The sequence below is a fragment of the Rhinatrema bivittatum genome, chromosome 1, assembly GCF_901001135.1.
Source record: "Rhinatrema bivittatum chromosome 1, aRhiBiv1.1, whole genome shotgun sequence".
Lineage (NCBI taxonomy): Eukaryota > Metazoa > Chordata > Amphibia > Gymnophiona > Rhinatrematidae > Rhinatrema > Rhinatrema bivittatum.
This window is the reverse complement of record NC_042615.1, coordinates 125,940,386-125,958,617: the sequence shown is the minus strand read 5'-3', so window position 1 is coordinate 125,958,617 and position 18,232 is coordinate 125,940,386. Positions and strand designations below refer to the sequence as shown.

General features: G+C 43.1%; 1 protein-coding gene across 1 annotated transcript in view; it reads left to right on the top strand.

Moving 5' to 3' along the window:
* Nucleotides 1-18,232, top strand: part of PCM1 (pericentriolar material 1) — a 1,078,029-nt gene that overhangs the window by 132,543 nt on the left and 927,254 nt on the right. The window contains 1 exon segment of the mRNA XM_029604912.1: nt 8,965-9,153. Within this exon segment, the coding sequence (XP_029460772.1) occupies nt 8,965-9,153 (189 nt within the window).

Sequence of the window (18,232 nt, the reverse complement as noted above, 5' to 3'; positions counted from 1 at the left end):
TACAAGTGGAACAGGTTTACGGTATGGTGTACTTCATGTCCATTGATCCCTTCACTTGTTCCACACCAAAGTTTCTGGACTATCTCTGGCACCTGTCAGTCAGGCCTCAAAATGTCATCTATCAGAGTACATGTCAGTGCGGTAGCCGCCTTCCATAAAGGTGTCGGGGATGTACCTATTTCAGTACAACCCCTTGTAACACGGTTTTTGAAGGGCTTGCTCCACCTTAAACCTCCACTGCACCCTCCGGCCCGTTCCTGGGACCTCAACATGGTTTTGGGGCGGCTCATGAAACCGCCGTTTGAGCCTCTCCAATCCTGTGATCTCCGCTATCTCACTTAGAAAGTGATTTTTCTTTTGGCGATCACATCCACTCGCAGAGTTAGTGAGTTACAGGCCTTAGTCACCTACCCGCCTTACACTAAACTTTTGCATGATAGGGTAGTACTCCGCACTCATCCTATGATTTTGCCTAAGGTAGTATCGGAGTTTCATATCAATCAATCCATTATACTGCACACCTTCTTTCCCAGGCCCCATTCAAATCCAGGAGAACGGACTCTACATGCCCTAGCATTCTATCTAGACCGTACTGCTGGCCACAGGAAATCCTTTCAATTGTTTGTTTCCTTCAATTCTATCAATTTGGATAAACCTGTGGGTAAGCAGATTCTCTCCTTCTGGGTAGCGAACTGTATTTCCTTTTGCTATTAGCATGCAGGCATTCCGCTTCAAGATAGTTTCAAGGCACACTCTTAGGGCCATGGCAATATCAGTAGCGCAGCTACGCTTGGTGCCGCTTGCTGACATCTGTAAGACTGCTACCTGGAGCTCTCTCCACACCTTCACCGCCCATTATTGTTTAGACAAGGCTGGCAGACAAGATTCCATCTTCGGCCAGTCTGTGCTACGCAACTTATTTGCGAACGGAGGTACCAACATACTTCCGCCAACCCGTTAGGGTTCAGGATGCCCTCTACCAAATTCCACCCCAGTTGTTGTGCCTGTTGCACGTCTTTGGGTACATTTGGTGCATTGCTCTGGCATCCTCAGCTCGGTGGCTTCGGATCCAACCACTCTATGTGCACACACGAGCCAGACGACAAATTGTCTACAGACATTAGGTTTCCTATTCAATTACGACAAGTCCAATCTACAGCCAACCCAGACACTTCAGTTCATTGGGGCCTCACCCATATGTGAGGACTACCATCCTGCTTGTCCTGTGAGAAAGCAGAGTTGCTTACCTGTAACAGGTGTTCTCACAGGACAGCAGGATGGTAGTCCTCACGAAACCCCCCCGCCACCCCGCGGTGTTGGGTTCATTTATGTTTTATTTTTGCATGTACTTTTTACTATAAGATGAGACTGAAGGGGGACCCCTGCTGGATGTAGGGTTGGTGCTTTGCTGGGCATGCCAAAGTTCTAGAAACTTTGACAAAAGTGTTACGTGATTGGGCTCTGTCCTGATGATGACACCCATATGTGAGGACTAATATCCTGCTGTCCTGTGAGAACACCTGTTACAGGAAAGCAACTCTGCTATCCCAAAAAAAACCAAGGGACTCCATCCCACTCCCTGCCTGAGGGCTTTGAACAAATTTCTGGTAAAAGAAAAGTTAAAAAAAAAATAATTTTGTTTTTTGGTACATTAATTCCCTTTCTGGAAAAAGGAGACTGACTATGCTCCCTACTTCTCATGGATCTACATCCTTGTAGAGATTTTTCCAAGTCACAGGAAATATCTCAGATTTGTAGTAGAAACAGCACGTCCAGTATTGAATTCTGTCTTTATCCCTTGTCTTAGCACCATGTATGTTCACAAAATATCTTGTAATGGTGGATGCTTATTTTCAAAAGGTGCATATATTTCTTTACCTTGATGATTGGGAAGTGAAGAGCACATTTCAGAGGTGTCATAGAATCAATGAGCAGAACCTTCTGTGTGTTGGAGTTGCTAGGGTTCATTGTCCACTGCCTCAATTCCCATTTCAGCTCATCTTAATAGTAATTTATAGGTGCTCTGCTAGAAATTACTTGGGTAAAAGCCTTCCTACCACAGGAAAGAATAATCACATTGATGTCTGCAATGGAGCGGATAAGAATGAGTCGTCATGCTTCTACTTGGGACATGTTAAGCCTTATGTATGGCACCAATGGTACACATCACTTTCTTAGCATATTTTCATATGGGAAGAGCTCAGTGGACTCTGGTTACTCAAGATCTTTGGGTTAGCATCTGCATCACCCAGTGCCTCATGAACTCCCTGTGCTGGTGGCTGACTTGATTCAGTCCGGCCAAAGCAATGTCCTAACCATAAATATATCCTATCTGGTATGGGCAGACCACCTAGAGGTGCTTTGCACTCATGCTCTATGGTTAGCTTTGGAAAGACTTTATCAGGTACATTTTCTAGAGCTAAGGGCAATGCGATATATGCTTTAAGAGCTTTCAGATATTCTGTATGAATGAAGACAGATTTATTGGCCGACCAATTGGGTAGCAATGTTCTACATCAACAGGTAAGAAGGAACATAGTCATACCTCCTGTGTCTGAAAACTGTCAGATGTGATACTGGGTGTTTGATGTAATGCCATAGCTGCGACAGTTCTGTTCAATTGTAAACCGATATGATTTGATATCTTTGTTCAAGAATGTCGGTATAGAAAAATTCTAAATAAACAAATAAACAAATAAATAAATAAATGTTCTTCAGAGCCATGTATCCAGCAGGCAAGGAGAATACAGACTGAGTCCAGTCCTAGAACCCCAAGAATGGTCCCTGGATAGAGTAGTAGCAAACCAGATAGTCCACGAGTGGGGGACCCATGTGATCTTTTTGTTTTCCAGCTCCAAACAGGTCCTGAACTTATGCTCCAGAAGAGGGACTCAAGGCAATCTAGCCTTGGACTCCTGCCTAGGTTTGGGGCAAGGTGTTCTGTGTGCCTAACCTTTCATTCATCTAGTGGCACAAAAGCTCTGAAGAGACCAAGGACTGTGATTCTTATAGTACCTTATTGGCAGAGACTGCTTTAGTTTCCTCTTCTATGGGAATTGTCAATTTGGAATCCAATTTGATTGAATTCCCCATCTCTAATCGCTCAGGATCGGGGAGTTATTCCATCCCAACATTGAGTTCCTAGCCCTTTCAGCCTGGGCATTGAGAGGGTAGTCCTGCAACACCTGAATCTGAGGATGTCTCTTTATTCCTCTGGCTTCTAGAAAGGATTTTACAATGAAATCCTTTTGTTTAAAATGGAGGTAGTTTGCCTTCTAGTGTGAAGGGAATACACTAGACCTTTTCTCCTGCTCAATACAAAAACTGGTTGAATATCATCTACGTTTTTCTGAGTCTGGTCTTAAGACTAACTCAGGGTTCACCTTAGTGCAATTGGCATTTGTAACCATGTAGAACCATTTCTGTACAGACCTTTGGTTGTTTTCTGTTTGGTTTGTTTTAGCTGACTCTCATCAAGCCTTCCAGTGTGTTTTGAACTTCCAGCTGATGAAAGCTCCCTTTGAGCCACTAGACTTCTGTGAACTGATTTGCGGACCTGGAAGATCATTATTTGGTGGTGGTCATTTAGGATTGCAGAACTGGTGACCTCCAGGCGCTAGTGACTTTTTTCCACTATTTATTTTTAACAGATTGGTTAAACTCATGCTTAAGGTAGTATTTGACTTTCACCATACCCACGAATTACATAATCCAATACCTCTTTGAGAAACTTCAAAAACTGCGTCCACTCTGCCTAGTCTCTGACAACTCCTTGCCACGACCCTTCACTGACATGGAGGAAGGACTTCGACATTTGCTAAGGACATTTTGAGTCCTTCGAGTCTACCTTGCAAGGTGCTGCCGCGGCTATAGCAGCATATAGAGTAGCTTGGTTGAGGGCTAGCTCGATAAGAGAAAGACGTTCATGAAAAATTGGCTGGTATTCCCTGCATGGGAGAGAACATATTTGGCTATAAATTTGCTGAAACCGTTGCACATCTAAAAGAACAAAATTCTGCAGTGCTTTCACTTACAGCACCAACAGATCCTCACACGTCCTACAAGAAATTCTACCCTACCTTTAGAAGGCATTCATACCCAAGGACATCGTTCAGGCCTTTCTATCCTTATCATCCTCAGCAATATACTCAACCACGATTCCAGTCTCAACCTCACCAGTCTTGTGGGCCCTCTCGACAACAACGTCCGCAAAAGCAAGCCACTACAGCTCCTTAGAAACAACCACCGGCTTTTTGAGCTGTCTCGAGCCACCCCCACCACTATTCACAGGAGGTCGCCTACAGCATTTCCATACCAACTGGATAGTGATCACTACCGATCGTTGGGTATTAGATATCATCAGAGAAGGTTATCGTCTAAATTTTATAACTCCTCCAGAAATTCCCCATGTGCCTCCTCTCAGGGGAATCTCATCCCATGCCTCCTTTCTCCAAGAAGAAATAAGAAACCTACGTCTCCAAAAATCCATTCAAAAACTTCCTCTATCAAAACGAAATCAGGGATTTTACTCCTATTATTTTCTCATTCCAAAAAAGTCCGGAGGCCTTCATCCAATCTTGGATTTAAGGAACCTCAACAAACACATCCAGGGAGAAAAGTTCAAGATGACTCCTCTCAAAAACATACTGCCCCTTCTACAACCCAACGACTGACTATGTTCCATAGACCTGAAGGATTCTTACTCTCATATACCCATGTACCCTTCTTTGTGGTGATAGCTTTGTTTCCAGGCCCTGAATGCAAACTACCAATACAAGGTCCTGCCCTTTGGCATTTCTTCAGCCCCAAGAGTTTTCACGAAATGTTTAGTGGTGGTGGTGGTTCACCTTAGGAAATTATCAATCCAACTCTTTCCCTACCTGGACGATTAGCTGTTGGTGGCTTCAGATCCAACCACTCTATGTGCACACACGAGCCAGACGATAAATTGTCTACAGACATTAGGTTTCCTAATCAATTACGACAAGTCCAATCTACAGCCAACCCAGACACTTCAGTTCATCGGGGCCCTCATTGACACAAAAAAAAAAGAGAGCATACCTTCTAAGCGACAGAATTCAAAATCTCTTGGCCCTAGCTCACAGATTATTCAATCAATCCCATGATCCGGCACGGCAAGTCCTCCAATTACTAGGTCACATGGCAGCGGCAATCCATGTAGTCCTATTTACAAGACTACACATGCGACGTCTACAATGGGGTCTAAAGACTCAATGGTAACAGTTCCTGCAACCCCTCTCTACCAAAATCCAAATCACCAAACAAATGCGCATGGATATGCAATGGTGGATATCACCCGCAAACCTATCCTCTGGAGCTCCCTTTTGATTGCCTCCACATCAACTGACATGACGGATGCCTCCAGAAAGGGTTGGGGAGCCCATCTGTTGGATCTAAAGACTCAGGGTTGCTGGTCACCTCAAGAGACTGCATACCAGATCAACCTTCTGGAACTGCACGCAATCTGAAGAGCACTCCAAACATTCTCTCCTCAAGTCCGGCACAAAAGCCTCAAGGTATACACAGACAACCAAGTTGCGATGTTCTACATAAAGGAGGAGGGTCTGGTTCATGTCGGGAGGCCCTTCGTGTACTTTTTTGGGCGAACGGAGTAACACTTCACGCAACTTACCGAATGGGACTGGACAATGTCACAGCGGATCGACTCGGCAGGATTTTTCATCCACACGAATGGACCTTGAATCACAAAGTAGCTCACAACATTTTTCAACACTGGGGCTTCCCAAAAATCGATTTCTTTGCAACTCAAAGCAATCGACAAACACGAACATTTTGCTCCATTTACCCAAGCAAACTTTGTTATGCTGCGGATGCCTTCCTCATTCCATGGACGGAAGGCTTGCTATACGCCTATCCACCCGTTCTGCTAATCTCCAAAATGATTCAGAAATGCATTCAATACATAGCAGACTTGATCCTAATAGCTCCAGCTTGGCCAAGACAACCATGGTATGCGTATCTCATTCGAGTCTCCATACGCTCACCGATTCCCCTGGAGAAACATCCACAGCTATTAACTCAGGAAGAGGGCTCCCTCCTCCATCTAATGCACCAATCCCTCCATCTGACAGCATGGAGGTTGAAAGGCAAGTATTAAGCCACTTGGGCCTCTCTTCAAATTTAGAAGACATCTTGCTCGCGTCTAGGAAACCCTCGACTACAAGTAACTATGTGGGGAAATTGCATCGTTATGCACATTCGTGCTAGCCACGGCACCTAGATCCTTTTTATCTACTTCGACCCAACTACTAGAATACTTTCATACGCTCTATCTCTCCGGTCTAGCGTACTCTTCAGTTCGCGTACATATAAGCGCCATCGCAGTGTTTCACCACTATCATCATGCTCTTCCAATTTCTAATCACCCGCTAATCTCTAGATTCATGCAGGGCATGCTACACTTAAGACCGCCAGTAACGAAACCTCCTGTACCATGGGATATGAACATTGTGCTCGAACAGCTCATGGCTTCTCCCTTTGAACTTTTAGACTCATGTCGCATAAAATACCTAAACTGGAAGATGGTTTTCCTTGTAGCAATTACAATATAAATAAGTGAGCTTCAAGCCTTAGTTCACTGTTCTCCTTACTTGGAATTTTACCATGACAAGGTCACTCTCCGCACTCATCCTACTTTCCTTCTGAAAGTGGTTATGGCGAACATAAGAACATAAGAAAATGCCATACTGGGTCAGACCAAGGGTCCATCAAGCCCAGCATCCTGTTTCCAACAGTGGCCAATCCAGGCCATAAGAACCTGGCAAGTACCCAAAAACTAAGTCTATTCCATGTAACCATTACTAATGGTAGTGGCTATTCTCTAAGTGAAGGTACAGAGAAGGGCTACCAAAAAGATAAGGGGAATGGAACAGCTTCCCTATGAGGAAAGACTAAAGAGGTTAGGACTTTTCAGCTTGGAGAAGAGACGGCTAAGGGGGGATATGATAGAGATGTTTAAAATCATGAGAGGTCTAGAATGGGTAGATGTTATTTACTCTTTCGGATAATAGAAAGACTAGGGGGCACTCCATGAAGTTAGCATGGGGCACATTTAAAACTAATCGGAGAAAGTTCTTTTTCACTCAACGCACAATTAAACTCTGGAATTTGTTGCCAAAGGATGTGGTTAGTGCAGTTAGTATAGCTGTGTTTAAAAAAGGATTGGATGGGTTCTTGGAGGAGAAGTCCATTACCTGCTATTAAGTTCACTTAGAGAATAGCCACTGCCATTAGCAATGGTAACATGGAATAGACTTAGTTTTTGGGTACTTGCCAGGTTCCTATGGCCTGGATTGTCCACTATTGGAAACAGGATGCTGGGCTTGATGGACCCTTTGTCTGACCCAGTATGGCATTTTCTTATGTTCTTATGTTCCAACTTAATCAAACGGTTACGCTACCAATCTTCAAACCAAAGCCTCCTCATAATGATCGTGATAAACTCCTACACTCATTGGACTGTAAGAGAGCTTTAGCCTATTATAAACAGGGAACACATTCTCCATCCAGACCATCTCAATTATTCCTTTCCTTCAATCCAAACAAACCAGGTCAACCTGTTTCAAAAAGAACCATAGCGAACTGGTTAAGCCAATGCATAGAATTCTGTTATAACAAACACTCTACCACGCTTAGCAGCAGGCCAAGGGTCCACCAAATATGTGCCACGGTGACATCAATTGCCCATTTACGAAAAGTTCCGCTACTGGACATCTGCAAGGCGGCAACTTGGTCTTCTCTACATACCTTCCCGACACACTACTGCATGGACAAGCAAGCTTCTTCAGATGCTACACTTGGCAGGGCAGTCTTGTCAACCTTACTGAAACTTAGGACTGTCTACTCCACTTATGGGTTGTCGCCCCTAACTTAAACAGCACACCTGTGCAGATGCAACCCGGAAGCTTGGGACTCCCAGAAAGCATTGCTAATTCAGCCTGCTATCAATGGGAAAAAGCAAGTTTGCTTACCGTAAACGGTGTTTCCGTAGATAGGATGAGTTAGCCATGCGATCCCTCCCACCTCCCTAGAAAGTAAATTACTACATACCTATTTTTTTTACTATACATCTTGCTTGGTTACAAAGAGACTGAGGAGAAAAAATGGAATCGCGCGGGAGACCACCGCGCAGACGCACAGTCAAAAACTGTCACTACTTGAGAGAAACTGTGCCTACTCCTGTCATGTCGAAGCTCCCAGAAAGCATGGCTCATTCACCCTGCTATCTACGGAAACACAGTTTACGATAAGCAAACTTGCTTTTATTTTCTCTTGTGTTCAGGGTGGTCTGTAGTTAAGTATCCTCTGTGTAAGGACTGAGTATCTTGCTTATTCTCTGAGAAAGCAAAGTTGTTTACCTGTAACAGGTGTTCTGAGGACAGCAGGATGTCCTTTCTCATAAAACCCCCATGCTTTTTCTGGGAGTCGTTTTTCCATATTATTTTAGCTTTAGTATAGTTTGAAGGTTCCCTGTGTGACATGGTGAGGGGGGAATCAGGCTGCAAATGTTCCATTGAATCTGCCGAAAGGTTCTAGAAGCTTTGAAGAAATCTTCCCACTCTGATCTCTGTTGGATGACATCACCCATGTCTGAGGGCTGAAATTCTCCGGTTCTTGGAGAACACCTGTAAAAGGTAAATAACTCTGCTTATTTATTTTTAAATAAAAATTTATCTTACAAAGCTTTCTGAGAACTGTTTCATGTATGTAGTTGAAAGGTTTATTGGCAAAGAGAATCTTGTTTTTAAGTAAACTTGTTTGCTATCAATAGGAAGTTTATAGTTTTGAAAAATGCATTGGAAATGTAGCACAATTCTTTGCTAAATTATATTTAATAAATTAAACAAGCAGTTTGCTTAGCTTGACACTATGTAGCATGTGTGATTAGAATATACATCTAATTTACTGAATTATTTGATAAAGGAGGTATCTTTTAGTCTGCGAGCTCGGCCACGCATTGAGGACAATCTAGGGAACTCAGCTTCACATGGACAGGTTGCAGACATTGACGTTATTGCAAGTCCAAAAGGGAAAGGTGACAAAGCTAACCTGAATGGCAGAGAAATCTGGCCTGGTAGGATTAATAGTCAAGAACATGGATTACCCTCAAAGGTACTCTTCAACATTTTATCTTAGATAGTCTTCAAAATAGGGTCTGCATTTTTATGCTAATTTTTCTTTTCCTTTCTACTTGAAGAAAATTGCAGTGCAGTAGTTTGGATCTTAGTAATTATAGTAATTTGGTATATGGTTTTCGTTTGTTTGATTTCAAAACTTGAATAATTTCTTAACATGTTCAAGCTTAATTTTTTCAGGATATCTGCAGTATGCACAATTTAGGGAAAGCCTTTTTGACCTTCATACTTCTTCCAAGTTGTATATGATAGTTTTTGGTATTTTGTTAGGAAAGTCTGAATCGGTCAGCATAATGAGCCAGTTCAGTTTTTTCTGAACATAATGTGATTAGATAGACTATAAAAAACTTGCATCAAACTTTGTTTAAAGAAGGCACATGTAGACTTGTACATCTGTAAATGTATTAGTTTATGGACCTCTCTACTATACTTGACTTTGTTTTTCATCAACTAAAGAAATGTACTTTTGCCACTCAAACTAAATATTAAAGCTGTAGAGATATATTCAGTCCTGGGGGAATTCTGCGCTACTCGCAGAATTGCCAAATTCTGTGCAGAAAATGGCAGAGACGACCCTGGCATGCCACGAAAGGAGTGCGCGAAGATATGAAGGCCCTGGCTCACTGTTTGCGGCGAAGATGAAGGCCCCCTGCGTGCTGTGGCATGCGCTCCACTCATGGCGAAGATGAAGGAACCAGTGAAAGTGAATGTATGTGGGGGTGTGAGGTGGGAAGGGGGGATGCTTGAGTGTGGGTGCCAGAGAGAGGGAGCCTTTATGAGGAGATTGTGAAGGAGTGTGTAATGTGTGAGAGATTGGGAGCTCATGTGTATGAAAAAGGGATAGAATGTATGTGAGAGTGCTAGCCTGTGTGAAGGGATTGTATATGTGTGAGCCTGTGTGAAGGAGTGTATATGAGAGACATAGTGTGTGAGGATGTATGCATGAGAGAGAAAGGGAGCTTGTGTGGATGTGTATTCAAGAGAGAGGGACCGTGTGTGTTTGTGTGTGTGTGCAAGAGAGAGAGGGACCCTGTGTGTGTGTGTGTGTGTGTGTGCGCGCAAGAGAGAGCCTGAATGAGGGTGTGTGTATGTGTACTAGATGTATGTGTTCAGCCCCATATCTAATTTTTCTGGCAAAAATCATGGAGAAAGTGGTAAATACACAACTCTCTGTTTATCTGGAAGAACACAATATCCTCTTCCCATCCCAATATGGCTTTCATAAATCATCAAGTACAGAAACCCTCCTTATCTCCCTTTCCGACCACATCCTCATGGGCCTTGACAAAGGGCTCTCTTTTATCCTAATCCTTCTTGACATTTCATCAGCCTTTGACACCGTGAACCACTCCATCCTACTAAATTGCCTCTCAGAAATCGGATTAACAGGATCTGCCCACAGTTGGTTTAATTCCTTCCTCAGTAACAGAAGCTTCAAAGTAAAAATCAATAACAAAGAATCCCCAGACGTCAAATCAACATTAGGCGTACCACAAGGCTCTTCCCTGTCACCCACCCTTTTCAATATATACCTCCTGCCCCTCTGTCAGTTGCTTACTAACCTAAAATTAACACACTACCTCTATGCAGACGACGTGCAGATTCTGATTCCCATAACAGAATCCCTCCCTAAGACTCTCGCCTTTTGGGAAATCTGCCTCCAATCTATTAACCGCCTGCTCACCAGCTTGAATCTAGTTCTTAATGCAACCCAACAGAACTCCTACTCATCTCCTCCGACCACTCGGCCTTTATCCATCCACCAGCTCACAATACCCGGATCAAGCAAGTAAGGGACCTAGGAGTAATCATCGATAACCATCTGAATCTTAAGAAATCCATCAATACTACCAAGGATTGTTTTTATAAACTGCAAGTCATGAAAAGGCTCAAACCCCTCCTCCACTTCCAGGATTTCAGGACTGTGCTCCAAACCACGCTCTTCTCCAAAACAGATTACTGCAACGCTCTCCTTCTCGGGCTCCCCATCTCATCTATCAAACCGTTACAGATGCTCCAAAACGCTGCGACTAGAATCCTAACCAATACCAACAGAGGAGCACACATCACTCCCATACTACGGAACCTTCACTGGCTGCCAATAAAATACAGAATATTACACAAGGCCCTCACCATAATTCACAAAACCATTTATAATCAGCAACAACTAGACTTCCAGATTCCTCTCAAATTATACTCATCTTCTAGACCTATCAGAGAAGCATATAAAGGCACCCTGCAAACCCCCCCCCAACGAAATCCACGCTCCTATCAACCACCAAAGAACGAGCATTTTCTACAGCCGGCCCAGCCATCTGGAACAATATGCCCACAGACCTCAGACTAGAACCATGCCCTCTAACCTTCCGAAAAAAACTCAAGACATGGCTCTTCCTCCAAGCCTTCCCCTAACTTGCAAATCCAGCAATTCTTCTCTACCAGACCGGACACTGCTTACTAACTAAACGCCCCTCAAGTTTAGGCATTATATTTATGCCTCTCTTCTTTGTCTTATTGCATTATCTAGTTTATTCAGTTATGCTGTCCTATATCTCAAACTACTAAAGACTGCTTTCATAAACTGCATGTTCTAAAAAGAATAAGACCACTGTTCCACAACCATGACTACAGGACTATCCTACAAGCAATAATCTTCTCCAAGTTAGACTATTGCAATTCTTTATTATTAGGTACCCCATCAGCACATACCAAATCGCTACAAATGGTTCAAAATACGGCAGCCAGAATTCTAACAAATACAAGGAGAAGAGAGCACATCTCCCCAATCCTTAAAGATTTACACTGGCTACCAATCCATTTCAGAATTCTTTATAAGTCAATCACCATAATCTACAAATCCATCCAACAAATCGCTCCTCTCAACCTACAAATCCCTTTCATAAAGCATACATCCTCCAGACCCATAAGAGAGTACTACAAAGAGTCTCTGCAAGTACCGCCTTCCAAAACTTCCCTCCACATAACTTACAGAGAATAGGGCTTTCTCCACAGCAGGACCCACTCTTTGGAACTCCATACCAACGGAACTTAGACAGGAACCCTGCTTACTGACATTCAGAAAAAGACTTAAAACATGGCTTTTCAAACAAGCCTTCCCAGACTCAGATTAAAAACAATTCTATCTGATATTCAACCTCCAAGCAACATCTTTCTTATTATAACCATCCTGGTAACCTACCCCTAAGCATTATAAACATCCAGAATTTTCATTACTTATGATTTCTTCTTTATTGTTAAAAACTACATATTTGTACTGAACAATTCATTGTAAATCACACACTTCCATTTTTGGAAATTCTACCATTCTACGGGTTTATACACTATGTTAAAGTTACTATCTTTTCTTCTTCTTGCTCCTAGTTGTACGACTCCTTGTTTATTGTAACTGCATCTATAATATGTATAGTACATATTATTTCGTTCTCTGTTCCAGTTATCACCCCATTGTTTATTGTAAACCGGCTTGATGTGATATTATCATGAATGCCGATATAGGAAAAAAAAAAAAATTAAAATAAATATCTCTGGGTAACCTTGCCCCCCAAGTTAAAACCTCCTTGTTATATGTAACTTTTGCCTCTTGTTAAATGGTTGATTAAGTTATACCCCTTGTTACATGTAAACCGATCTGATATGAATTTTTTTCATGAAGATCGGTATATAAAAATGTTAAATAAAATAAATAGAGAGAGGGAGCATGTATGTGAGAGAGGGAGGGACAGAGGGAGCCTGTGTGAGGAGCAGTACTGAGAACTGAGTCAAACTCTGGGACTGGTGCTAGAGTGGAAGGGGTTGAGCCTAGAGGTGGAAGGGAGAGATACTGGGAGGTGGAGGAGTTGGGGCCTGAGAAGGCAAAGTGGCCAGGGGAGTAGGGAGAGCGAGTGGAAGGGACACTTTTACAGTGAATTTCTAGGGAAATTCTTTTCAAAATATTTAAAATTATGCATCTTTAATAACTTTTTTTCTGTATCAATTTAAAATGTAATTACTTAGACTGTCATGTAAATTGTGTTATTTTGACCAATATAAAGTTTGCAGAATTTTGCAGAATTAAGTTTTTTTGCACAGAATTCCCCCAAGAATAGATGTTGCAGTATTAATGTTTCCAGTTTCATAGGTGAAACTGTGTACAGATGAGAAGCCAGTATAAGTGGCAGGATAGAGAAAGGACATGATTACTGGGGGAGGCAGATGAGGGTGAATGAAACCTACAATAAAAGAATTTGTGGAAGTAGCTAATGTAGAATCATGGAGAACTGGGTGCAATGAAAATTTACATTAATATGTATGTGTGACATGCATAACTGAGCAATTTGCCCTGTACTACTTAAATCCTTTTAAAGCAGATTTTCACTTTAATTGATTTTAAAGAAAAGGGTATAACCAAGTAATATTTAGGATTCAACAGAGGAACTTCTTTGTAAGCCAAGGGGAAGGCAATGGTAACCATTTTTGTGGGTAAAACTGTTTTCCTGTACATACCCAGATCAGTCCAGACCAGTGGGTTATGCATTCCCACCAGCAGATGGAGTCGGAGAACAAAGCTTCGAGGCACTGGTATCCCAAGTTTGAAACTTACTTATCTAATAGATTCTACAAAGTGAAACTAAACAACCACGAATCTAAACAATTCCCACTCCCCCATGGCGTACCACAAGGCTTCTCTCTCTCCTCCACCCTATTCAACATATACATGCTCCCCCTCTGCAAACTCTTCTCCAACCTGAACCTCCACTACTTCTTCTACACAGATGATGTCCATATTCTACTCTCCATAAAAGAAAACATACAACGCACCCTACTGTTGTGGCTATCCTACTCAGCCCAAATAAAAAAAACCTCCTTTCGCAGTTATCCCTCACACTCAATCACTCAAAAACAGAAATACTTCACATAACAAACAAGCACCTCACAAAGAACATCCAAGACCCCACGCGTATCCAACAATTCAGCCAATGCGTTACCGAAGTAAAAGACCTAGGTATCACATTGGACTCAGAGCTCAAGGTAAAAAAACATATCAACGCAACTATAAAAGAGGGATACTTCAAGCTACAAGTCCTCAAGAAACTCAACCCTCTCCTCTTCAATCAAGACTACAGGATAGTTCTCCAATCCCTCTTATTCTCAAAACTGGACTACTGCAACTCCCTCCTCCTCGGGCTCCCTTATTCCACCCTCAAACCCCTGCAACTACTCCAAAATGCAGCAGCCAGATCCCTAACAAACAGCAGTCGATCCTCCCACATTACACCCATCCTCAAAGACCTCCATTGTCTCCCAATAACCCACAGAATCCAATACAAAGCCCTAACCCTACTACCCAAATCCATCTACAATAAAAATACAGAATGGCTAAAAGACGCCTTCCACCACCATGAAACCCAAAGAAACCTCAGATCCAAGAACACCGGCCTGCTAAACTTGCCCTCCGCAAAACAAGCACACCTCACCACAACCAGAGAACGTGCCATATCAATAGCTGGCCCTTCATTATGGAACACACTCCGTGCACAACTCAGATTGGAGACATCCACCCAGTCTTTAAAAAAAATATCTAAAAACTTGGCTCTTCCAAAAAGCCTACCAACCCACAGGCCTAACCTCCTTCCTCCTCATCTCTTGATAAAATGAAAATGTCACAATGCTATTATGCCTTATTGCATGCCCGCATATCACAATAACCTCTTCAATGCTTCCTATGTACCTATTCACACAATGCAATAATTCTTGAGATGCGTAACACAATAAGTTTATAGCTCATTCAACCTGTCCACACATTGTATGCGCTATTGGATATTTGCATGCCTTCATCCCATTTTAATGTTGGGACATGGTGGTGGTGGCTCACCTCAGAAAATTATCAATCCCTACCTGGACGATTGGCTATTGGTAGCTTTGAATCCTGCTACCCTTCGAGCTCACACAATCCAGACTATAAATTGTCTTCAGTCATTGGGGTCCCTGATAAATTAACGAGAAATTGAATCTGCAGCCGACCCAAACACTCAAACACATTGGAGGTGAGAGCCTACCTTCCACAAGATAGGATTCACACTCTCACTTCCCTGGCTTGGAAGTTGCACAAGCAAGCGCAAACCTCCCCATGTCGTGTCCTTCAGCTCCTAGGCCACATGGCAGCGGCTATCCATGTTGTTCCTTACTCGAGGCTACACATGAGACGTCTTCAACGGGGCCTAAATAATCAATGGTCGCAGTTTCTGCAACCTCTCTCCTCCCAACATACAGATCACTGAACAAATGACAACGGACATTCAATGGTGGATGTCTCCCATCAACTTATCCTTGGGAGCACCTTTCCAGCCACTTCCACATCAGCTAACCCTCACGACGGATGCGTCCCGAAAGGGTTGGGGAGCCCATCTTCTAGACTTAAAAATCCAAGGTTGCTGGTCTACCCGGGAAAGTACGCTTCAAATCAACCTCCAAGAACTTCGTGTGATCTGGAGAACTTTACAAACCTTCTCTCCACCAAATCAAGGGTAAAAGCCTCATGGTATACATAGACAACCAGGTTGCGATGTTCTACATAAACAAGGAAGGAGGGTCAGATTCATGGACACTGTCAGGAAGCACTTCGAATACTACATTGAGCGAATGCAAGGGGAATTACGCTTCAAGCTACTTATCTGCCGGGCCTGGACCATGTCACAGTGGATCGCTTAAGCAGAATATTCCTTCCACACGAATGGACCCTAAATCGGGAAGTGGCTCTGATGATCTTTCAATGCTGGGGCTTCCCGACAATCAACCTCTTTGCCACGCAAACCAATCGACAAATGGAGACGTTTTGCTCAATCTACCCAAGCAACCTTCGTTACGCTCCAGATGCCTTCCTCATTCCGTGGACAGGGGGCCTTCTGTACGCCTATCCCCCCATTCCGCTAATCTCCAGAACAATCCAGAAATGCATCCAGGACATAGCAGACTTGATCCTCATTGCTCCGGCATGGCCAAGACAACCTTGGTATGCGTCTCTCCATATGCCCTCCAATTCCACTGGGAGATCACCCACGCCTTTTGACTCAGGAAGGTGGCACCCTCCTCCACCCGATGCACCAATCCCTCCATCTGACAGCATGGAGATTGAAAGGACTGTATTAACCCACTTAGGCCTTCCTTTGTATCTAGAGGACGTACTAATCACCTCAAGAAAACCCTCTACTAGACGTAGCTATGTAGGGAAATGGCGCTGCTATACAGACTGGTGTGCACCTAGACAGATCCTTTCTCGTCCACAGCAGCCCAACTGCTTGAATACCTCCATATGCTCTACCTTTCCGGTTTAGCATATGCTTCAATTCGGGTACACATCAGCGCCATTGCAGCTTTTCATCACTGTCGTGAAGGTCTCCCAATTTCTAAACATCCTCTCAGCTCCAGATTCATGCGAGGCATGCTACATTTAAAACCACCAATGACGAAACCACCTGTACCATGGGACCTAAATGTTGTGCTAGAACAACTAATGGCTCCTCCCTTTGAGCCTTTAGATTACTGCCACATTAAATACCTCACCTGGAAGGCAGTATTTCTTGTTGCAATTATGTCTGCACGAAGAGTTAGTGAACTGCAAGCCTTGGTTCACTATTCTCCTTATTTGGAATTTTACCATGACAGAGTCACTATGTGGCCCCACCCATCGTTTCTTCCAAAGGTGGTTACGCCGTTTCATCTCAATCAATTACATTACCTATCTTGAAACCAAAGCCTCATCTGAATGACCAGGACAAACTCCTACACTCATTGGACTGCAAAAGGGCTTTGGCTTATTATAAGCGGAGAACCCATTCTCCATCCAGACCATCTCAGTTGTTCCTTTCCTTCAATCCAAGCAACCTAGGTCAACCTGTGTCTAAAAGAACCATAGCGAACTGGTTGTGCTATTGCATAGAGTTCTGTTACAACAAATGTTCTGTCAAGCTTAGCAGCAAACCAAAAGCGTGTCAAATACGTGCGACAGCAACCTCAATTGCTCATCTTCGACAGGTACTGCTGATAGACATTTGCAAAGCAGCTACTTGGTCCTCCCTTCATACCTTTACGTCACACTACTGTATCGACAAATAAGCTGCTACAGATGCTTCACTGGGTACAGCAGTCTTGTCAACTATTACCGTTACTTAGGACTGTCTATTATACCAAGTGTTTTCGTCCAGAACTTAATGTACATCCTATACGGACACAACCGGGGAGCTTGGGATTCCCAGACAGCATGGCTAATTCAGCCCTGCTATCGATGGGGAAAAAGCAAGTTTGCTTACCGTAAACGGTGTTTCTGTAGATAGCAGGATGAATTAGCCATGCAATCCTTCCCACCTCCCTAGACAGTCCACAATTTACTCTACACCTTTCTTGCCATACACCTCGCTTGGTTACAAAGAGACTGAGAAGAGAAATGGATTCGCACGGGAAGACGACCACGCAGATGCACAGAGTTAAAAACGCTTACTCTACCTGAGAGAAACTCCGCCTACTCACGGTTGTGTCGCCGCTCCCAGACAGCATGGCTAATTCATCATGCTATCTACGGAAACACAGTTTATGGTTAGCAAACGTGCTTCTCTATGGAAGATGAAAAATAAAGTGGGCAACAGCAAGGTAATGCATAGATGGGAAAAATAACACATGCTGTAGCTAGACGATTTAGGTTCCATTTTAGGAGTTCCCACCCAGGAAAAAGATCTGTACGTCATAGTTGATACCTATTACATTGAAATTGTTGCTCAGTATACGCTGCCTGTTCAAAAAAGTCATCAATCTTATGATATATTAGGAAGGGAATGTCAAATAAAACAGAGGATGTGATGATGTCTTTGTCGCTCAATGTTCAGATCGCATTTTGATTACTGTTTGATATTTTTGTTGCCGCATCTCAAGAAAGATATTGTTGTACTGCAGAAAGTATAGAAAAGGGCAACCAAAATAAAGGGCATGGAACGGCTTCCCTATGAGGAAAGGCTAAAGGAGTTAGGACTGTTCAGCTTGGAGAAGAGACAGCTGAGGAGGGATAT